Here is an 8631-nt window from a genome sequence, read left to right on the forward strand (position 1 = left end):
TTATATACCGCCCCCCAGCCGAAGCTCTCTGGGCGGTTTACAACAATTAAAAATAGTAAACATTAAAAGTACACAAAAATTTTAAAAAACATAAAAACAACAGTATCCATTTAAAACAACAATTCTGGGGTCCATTAAAAACAAACTTAACGTTATTAAATGCTGCTTAAAATGCCTGGGAGAAGAGAAAGGTCTTGACCTGGCGCCGAAAAGATAACAACGTTGGCGCCAGGCGAGCCTTATCGGGAAGATCATTCCACAGTCGGGGGGGGGCAACCACTGAGAAGGCCCTCTCCCTTGTTGCCATCTTCCGAGCTTCCCTCGTAGTAGGCACTCGGAGGAGGACCTTAGATGTTGAGCGCAGTGTACGGGTAGGTTCATGTCGGGAGAGCCGTTCCATCAGGCATTGTGGTCCCAAGCCATGTAGGGCTTTATAGGTTAAAACCAGCACCTTGAATTGGGCTCGGAAACATATAGGCAGCCAATGCAAGCGGACCAGAATCGGTGTTCATATGTTTGTAATATATGGAATAATGTCTGCGGTTTTCATAATCTGCAACAACTATGTAAGGTAGGCCAGTACTAATTTTTCCAGTTACATACAAGGCCGAAGACCTAGAATCAAGACCTCAAGTCTGGCATTGAGCCACAAAGCAAGGTTTGAATCAAAGATTTTTCGATTACAAAAAATTGAATTACAACATTGGTCATGGCTAGGGTTCCCTGGCATGTTGAATTCTTACTGCTCTCCTGGTGTCACATTTTAAATTAGGCCAGAGTTCCAAAGCTGTGGGAAAAACAAACACCAATGGCACTTTCTCAGGATTGCAGTACAAGCAGTTGTAAACAATTTGTTTCTGGAAAAAATGGAGGTCCATTTGAGAGTGCCTTTGTTCTTTGGAAACGTCTTCAAGCTTTGCTGTTTTCTACCACTTGCACAGCACATAGCAGGCTGTGCTGAAGGAGCTGGTTCTTCACTTTGTTTATAACAGAGCCTATGTCTTTGGTGTAATCTTGCCTTTGGTTGGCAGGATAGTAGCATGCATCAGAGCTATGTGTAATGAAAAAGGTGCACAGCGCTTTAGCATCTCCTTCTTGCAGTCCCAGCTTCTCCAGCGCTGACTCCCATGCCAACCTAATCCTTTGGCTTTTGCCTTTCCGCTTCAGGACAGAGGACAGAGTAGGAAGGGCTCTTGCCAGATCTGGTAGCTGTTTTACCACTTGAGAATGTAAGCAATGAATAGTTTCACAGATGTAGCTGTAAATAAGATTTACTTCCCCAGAAGTGAATCTGCAAAAAAAAGTGGCAATATAATAAACTTCTCAAATAATTAATGTCGACAGGCCCAAGACTTATTCCTATTCAGGTAAGAGGGGAGCAAACAATGGGGTTCTAACAACACAATTCTACGCCTGTCTACTCTAAAGCTACAATCCTAACCATGCTTACTAAGTTGTATATTCTATTAAACCCAGTGGTGCAGCTACTAATTGGACTTATTGGTCTTATGGGACCCTGTTTAGACAGCCATGCATATTACTTCAGCTCTGAAGATCACAACTAACATTTCTCTCCCCTTCCCCACCCATTCCATGTTTTACAACTGCCTTGACGTTCCTGATGTATTAGAACAACAACAGTAACAACTGCTTGCCAATCCTGATTAAAAATAATACTATATGTGCAGTTTTGCATTTTAAATTCACTGAACTCATGGCACCATCATGACTACAGGAATAAAATGGAGATTGCTTCTGCTGCTCTGATGCCCTTACTACCTACTGCTGACAGAAGAAAAGTCTCACAACTCCCAGCATTTCCCAGCCAGCCATTCTGGCTGGGGAATGCTGGGAGTTGTAGGACTTCTTTTCTGTGATACCATTATCAGATAATCATTATAGCAAAAATAGTATTATTAAAAGATTAGTAGATAGCCTAACAATGAATTTCAGATTTCTCACCTATCATCTAGCAGTGATGCCCACACTTCATCTTGGTCCATCTGATGCTCCAGGACTGTCCTCCGAAATTCAAACTTCTCTGATAATTTCCGAATGCTGGTATCTAGCACAGTGAATTGAGCCTCTATGGTTTGCAGTTTGTTCTCCACTCTGTTAAGTTTTAAAAGCCAGGACAAGTTAGAATCAGGAGTCTCTACTTCTATAGCATGTATTTCATTATCATTTACCCAATTTGTCTGAAAAGTCCTCATATCCACAGGTGAATTGTAATTACTTGATAGATTTAAGGCACAGTCCTATGCATGCTTAAACAGAAGAAAGTCCTACAACTCTCAACATTCCCCTGCCAAATCTATCTAAATGTGCCTAGGATTGCATCCTTAATTGGCATATGAGGATGCCTCCAGATGGGCTCCTAAAGCATCAACACAGAGGGGGGAGTCGTGTTTCCTTACTGTCGCTTCTCCACCCACGCATTTGTCCCTCATTACTTCCTCTTTTGAAACAGGAAGTAAAAACACACATGGCTGTTTGATCTCGCTGCAATTTCTGTCTTTAAAAGTAAGTCGAACTTACTGGGGTTGTTGTTTTATGTCATGCAAAGAAGGCTAGAAGGGGCAGGAGGCAGACGACGTTGTGAGAGGGACCTGCAAAAATCTGTGAGTCCAGAAAGGAGTGTACAATAATAACATGCTTGATTGATTGATTGATTGATTGATTGATGGAGCTCCTAGTGCTACCAGTTAGAAGTCACTGGAGCTATTCCATCTTTATTTTCTCAACGGATTTTCTGCAGTAAGAGAAAAGACAGAAACAATGGTGGGAAAACATGGGAGGGCTGCAAGTTGAAGATGTCTTTGTCTGGACCCCCTGTACAATTCTGTGAATGAGGCAGGGCAAGAGCACCATAAAAACTTTTTAAAAAGTCATGTTAATTTTACATGCTGTATAAGCATCTGAAAAGTTTTTCTAATAACCAATAGTAATTGAACTGAAATACTTGATGGGTTAGAAATGGAGAATCAGTGAAGTGCACTTAGTGATGATAAAATGTTATATTCAAATAAATTCAAAGATTTACTTGGAAATTATTTTTATTAGAATACTTGTAAATACTTGAAGACATGACAACATATTAGCATATACTTCCCATAGTACATTATTTACATTTTAAGGAAATAGAGGTACTAAAAACTATAAACATATTATTTTAGAATCCCTAAATATATGTGTTTCAAGGAGAAGTCACCTGAATTGTTTTTAATGAAACATTGGGTGCAGTGGCTAGTGGGTTCAGCAAGCTGAAATCCAGTAGTAGCCCAACAACATTTTAGCCACTTGCAAAGCTAATGCACATAGCTTTACATCATAGATGAAGCTCTGCCTGAATGGTGCTGTCAATGGACATGGAGAGGGAATGAAAGCAGAAAGATAAGTAGCTCAGTCTTGGACATGTTGAATTTGAGATGCTGATGAGACACCCTCAATCTGACAGTTTGATGGAGAACCAGCTAAGAACAGAGCTGTGCCTGGCAACATAATACGTAGAGGAGGTCAAGTAGGAGAGGAAGATTAATTGTGTTAAGAGCAGCAGAGAGATTACATCGGGGAAGACAAGGATATAAATATAAGAAAATCATCTGTAGTCTTTAAATTATTATTATTATTATTATTATTATTATTATTATTATTATTATTTATTTATATAGCACCATCAATGTACATGGTGCTGTACAGATAACACAGTAAATAGCAAGACCCTGCCGCATAGGCTTACAATCTAATAAGTTGTAGTAAACAATAAAGAGGGAAGGAGAATGCAAACAGGCACAGGGAAGTGTAAACAGGCACAGGGTAGGGCAAAACCAACAGTGTAAAGTCAGAACAAACTCAATATTTGAAGGCTATAGGGAAAAGAAAAGTTTTGAGCTGAGTCTTAAAAGCAGTGATTGAGTTTGTAGTTCTCAAGTGTTCTGGAAGAGCGTTCCAGGCGTAAGGGGCAGCAGAAGAAAAAGGACGAAGCCGAGTAAGGGAAGTGGAGGTCCTTGGGCAGGCGAGAAGCATGGCATCGGAGGAGCGGAGAGCCCGAGCGGGGCGATAGTGTGAGATGAGAGAGGAGAGATAGGCAGGAGCTAGGCCGTGAAGAGCTTTGAAGGTCAGTAGGAGAAGTTTATATTGGATTCTGAAGTGAATTGGAAGCCAATGAAGAGATTTCAGAAGTGGAGTGACATGGTCAGAGCGGCGGGCCAAGAAGATGATCTTAGCGGCAGAGTGGTGGACAGAGACCAGCGGACTGATGTGAGACGAAGGAAGGCCAGAGAGAAGAAGGTTGCAGTAGTCCAACCGAGAGATAACCAGTGCGTGAACGAGAGTCTTGGCAGAAGAGACAGACAAAAATGGTCGAATCCTGGCAATATTATACAGGAAGAAACGACAGGATTTAGCTACTGCCTCGATGTGAGGAGTAAAGGAGAGCGAGGAGTCAAATATAAAGCCAAGACTACGAGCTTCCTTGACCGGAGTAAGCGTGACATCGTTGACAGTAAGGGAGAATGAGAGGTGAGGAGAAGGTTTAGGAGGAAAAACTAGCAGTTCAGTCTTTGCCATGTTAAGTTTCAAACGACGATGAAGCAGCCAGGCTGAGATATCTGAAAGACATGCCGAGATACGATCGTGAACATCTGGAGAAAGTTCCGGAGATGAAAGATATAATTGTGTATCATCGGCATACAGGTGATATTGGAGGCCGTGAGATTGAATGAGCTTGCCCAAGGGCAGCATGTATAGAGAGAACAACAACGGGCCAAGCACCGAGCCTTGCGGAACCCCAACTGAAAGGGGAAAAGAGGAGGACGAGCTGCCGTTAGCCGACACGCTGAAAGAGCGACCCTCTAGATAGGAGGCGAACCAGTTATAGACAGAGCCACAGAGTCCAAGGTCGTGGAGGGAATCTAAGAGAAGATCGTGATCAACCGTGTCAAAGGCTGCGGTTAGATCAAGGAGAATAAGAACAGAATAATGGCCTTTATTATGAATAATGGCCTAATAATGCTTTAAAAAGCAGGTTTCTTTGGAGTACAGAGGGAAGAATTTCCAGAGTAGATAAAAGTTGCTTCCTGACAGAGGAGGAAGCACTACCAGTCAGAAGGCACTGTGGTGCAATTCCATTCTTTTTCTTAACAAATTTTCAGCATTAAGAAAAATGATGGCAGTGGTGTGAAAACGCTGGAGGTGGAAGACATCATCATCTGGAAACACCCCCCCCCCCACACACACAATCCTGTGAATAAGGCAGGACACTGGCACAATAAAAGCCTCATCTGGAAACACCCAGTCAAAAGTAGAGTTGGAAAAGAAAAAAAGTCAAGATTGCAAGGGCATTTCCAAAGTGCTTCTACAAAAATGAGAAGACATTGTGCAACTATTCAGTCTTTTATTTCTTAACAGAATTTCTGCCGTGAGAGAAAAGATGGAAGACCTGGTAGGAAAACAGAGGGGTGTTATGAGTTGATGGTGCCATCTGGACACCCCTTGAAGTTCTGTGATTGAAGTTCTGTGATTGAAGCAGTGGCTAGTGGGTTCAGCAAGCTGAAATCCAGTAGTAGCCCAACAACATTTTAGCCACTTGCAAAGCTTTTTTATGGTGATGACAACATAAAATGAACAACACGATCTAGGAATTTGGAGGCAAATGGAGGGAGCAAGAATGGCTGATAAAGGATGAGAAGGGGTTATGGAAGGCTTTTTTTTAAGGTCAGGCAGTTGTTGGCATGTTTGAACACAGGGGCAAAGGAGTCTGAAGAGGGAAAGACCGAAGATGCAATGGAGTTGTTAAGGAGTTCAATGTGATTTGCTTGCAAGTAAGTGTACATAGGAATGCATACTTAATGTACTTTTTTCCAGTGTAGCCATTTTAGTCTGTTGCAAAAAGAGTTTTGTGTCACCTTAAAGTTTATAACACATTTCTTAGTCTTTAAGGTGCCACAAGAGTCTTTGTTAATATACTTGGCATCATTACCTTGCTTGGCCTAAGTTCAGTTCTGATGCAGTGACAGCTCCACATGCAGAAAGCGTATTATTTATACTCTTATAGGAACCTAGGATGTTGCCTTGTACTGAGTGGAACTATTGGTCCATCTAGACCAGTATTGTTGACACTGACTGGCAGCAACTTTCCAGGGTTTCAGGTAGGAGTTTCCCCTAGCCCTATCTGAAGATGATGGGGATCACACCTGAGACCTTTTGCATGAAAAGTATGCGCTCTACCACTGAGCTACAGCCTCCTCTCACTACAGCATTGTGCAAAAAAGAAAAAAGTCATGATAAATCAAGAGATGTTCCATTGCTCAGACTTTATTTACCCCCTCATACACACAGAATTTAATGTAGAACAGGAAAGCAGACAACACTCCTTGAATATGGTGTAGTGGCTAAAGTGTTGGACTCGAAGTCAGGAGATCCAAGTTCTAGTCCTCACTCAGCCATGGAAGCTCACTGGGTGACTTTGGGCTGTTGGATCCTGGAATGGATCCTGGTTATGTTTTCCATTGATTTGTTAATTGCTGAGGATCTGGAGGAACAGAAGACTCAGCAGAAACTTAAAGGTCAACTCTACACCTGGACATTGAGTGTCATAACTGAATAATTGTCTAACTGATTGTCTTCAATTAAGGGTTGCAAGGAGTTGCATCATTGTACAGATTGTCTATAAAAGTAAATGTATTTTCATGTATAATTTGCCTAACTTCCATGTCCCTCATGCGAGCTGTATTGACTGACCGTTTGTAAGTATTCGTATCTGTATTGCCATAACTAAATTATATATTTATTTGCCAGTAAAAAGGTTTATTTGAACCTATACAAATCTCTAATTCACGTCTTTGCTGACTTGGCTGAGAACCGCTGTAATCTCTGCTAGTCTCTGTAAGGGCCCAGACAGAGACTTAACACAAAAGGTTATGTGCCAGAAGCCCAGTCTGTGCAATAACTAAACAGCTTATAAAGCCATAACTCAACATGGGCCAGTCACAGAGTCTCAGTCCAGCCTACCTCACAAGGTTGTTGTTGTGAGGATAAAATGGAGAGGAGGATTATGTACGCTGCCTTGGGTTCTTTAAGGAGGAAAAAAGGTGGGATATAAATGTAAATACTTAGACTACTACTACTACTAATAATAATAATAATATCCAATGACCAATTCCTTTATAGGGATCAATTTTAAAAGGGCTTTGTTTTCTACACATTAATAATTAGGAGTCTTGTATCTACAGGGCCATTTAGAACTAGGCATTTATTCTCTTGGGGTACAACTGTATGTAATAAAATCCAGATTCTTGGAGTACATCAATGATATGGGGATCAGAGTTTGCAAGGGTTGGTGAACAAAATAGAGAGCATGCTAGTTTAGTCAAACTGGATTGGATCCTAGGGGAGCCAGGTTAAGTTGTTTGGAACACAAGCAGGTTAATCTGTTCTTCCTTAGTATTCACCCTCCACCACTTAACCTTTCAGGACTGCAAAGATGAGAAACGCATATTATGTGCATAGGAACTTCAGTCTTAAAATCACATTTACCCAAAAGTCAGTGCATGGACATTTATATCCAAATACATGTGCTTAGGATCACAACCGCAAAATGCTAATATAGACAACTGCACAGCTGCTGTTTTAAAAAGACTATATTCCAGAGTAAAGAAACGAGAAAAACATTCTAAACTCTGTAACCCAACTGATTAATAATTTCATTCAATTTATAATTTCTATAGAAATAAAAGAATGCCTAACAAAAGAAAGAATTAACAACAGCCTGGAGAGTGGACCTTTTTAATCTCCCCCCACCCCACCCCAGCCTTTATAAGTCACCACTGCATTTTTAAAAAGAGTTTTATGTTTATTATGTATTACTTTTCACTTATAAGTTACTGTGGAGACTTGTCAGGCAGAAAAGGCAAGATACAAGCATTCTAAATAAAAGAAATAGCTCACATATTAGACATTCAACTCAAAGTCTATGTTAACTCCTTCCACAGCCCATCCCCAGCAAAGCAGATGTCTGCTGTTTTCCATTTGTGACCTGTTTAATGTCTTGTTCAGAGCACACAGAGATATAGCCGCTTTAGTCATCTTCAGGGGGGAAAGAAAGGTACTGTTGAATGCTGGTTGGTTTCTCTTTGGTAGCAGACAGCAGCCGTAAACACACGGGATCCAACATACTGAAGGTCAGTTTTCACTTAAAGCTTTTTATAGCGAGCACATCTAAGGATAGCTTATTAACACATGCCCACAAGTACATTTTTCATTGAACTGTAACAGAGCAGCTATGACAGTTTCTCCTGCTTATATAAATTTGATTTACTTTCATGAAAACAAAAAACGAAAAGAAAAAAAATCACACTAAAGCTGCAACTCTACATATACTTACCTGAAAAAAGCCATATTGAAATCAGTGGGACTTACATCTAAGAGACATGCATAGGATTGTGCTGTAACGTGTTACTAGTATACTATAAATAATTAGATTCATATTATGTTGCCTGTCAGAGGAACAGTAATTTACTCCTTAAACCTTTCTGTATTAAAATGTTAATGTTACCAAGCATGTTAAATATATTTCTTCACATGTAGATTTTATGTTTGTATTCATGTTTTTCCATTACTTCTCTATAACTG

General features: G+C 40.6%; 1 protein-coding gene across 3 annotated transcripts; it reads right to left on the minus strand.

The window, feature by feature from the left end:
- Positions 1 to 837: 837 nt before the first annotated feature.
- Positions 838 to 8409, minus strand: SMCO1 (single-pass membrane protein with coiled-coil domains 1). 3 transcript variants are annotated; one of them, XM_063132291.1, is made up of 3 exons: positions 8384 to 8409; positions 1963 to 2112; positions 838 to 1291 (listed from the first exon to the last, which is right to left on the minus strand). In XM_063132291.1, exons 1-3 carry the CDS (start codon positions 8395 to 8397, stop codon positions 910 to 912), a joined length of 546 nt encoding a protein of 181 aa, XP_062988361.1. In that variant the 5' UTR covers positions 8398 to 8409; the 3' UTR covers positions 838 to 909. The 3 variants fall into 3 exon arrangements, with proteins under 3 accessions (XP_062988361.1, XP_062988360.1, XP_062988363.1); XM_063132290.1 differs by lacking the exon at positions 8384 to 8409 and adding an exon at positions 8036 to 8372; XM_063132293.1 differs by lacking the exon at positions 8384 to 8409 and adding an exon at positions 7948 to 8012.
- Between the last annotated feature and the right edge of the window lie 222 nt (positions 8410 to 8631).

This window comes from Elgaria multicarinata, chromosome 8 (genome assembly GCF_023053635.1).
Source record: "Elgaria multicarinata webbii isolate HBS135686 ecotype San Diego chromosome 8, rElgMul1.1.pri, whole genome shotgun sequence".
In the NCBI taxonomy this organism is placed as follows: domain Eukaryota; kingdom Metazoa; phylum Chordata; class Lepidosauria; order Squamata; family Anguidae; genus Elgaria; species Elgaria multicarinata.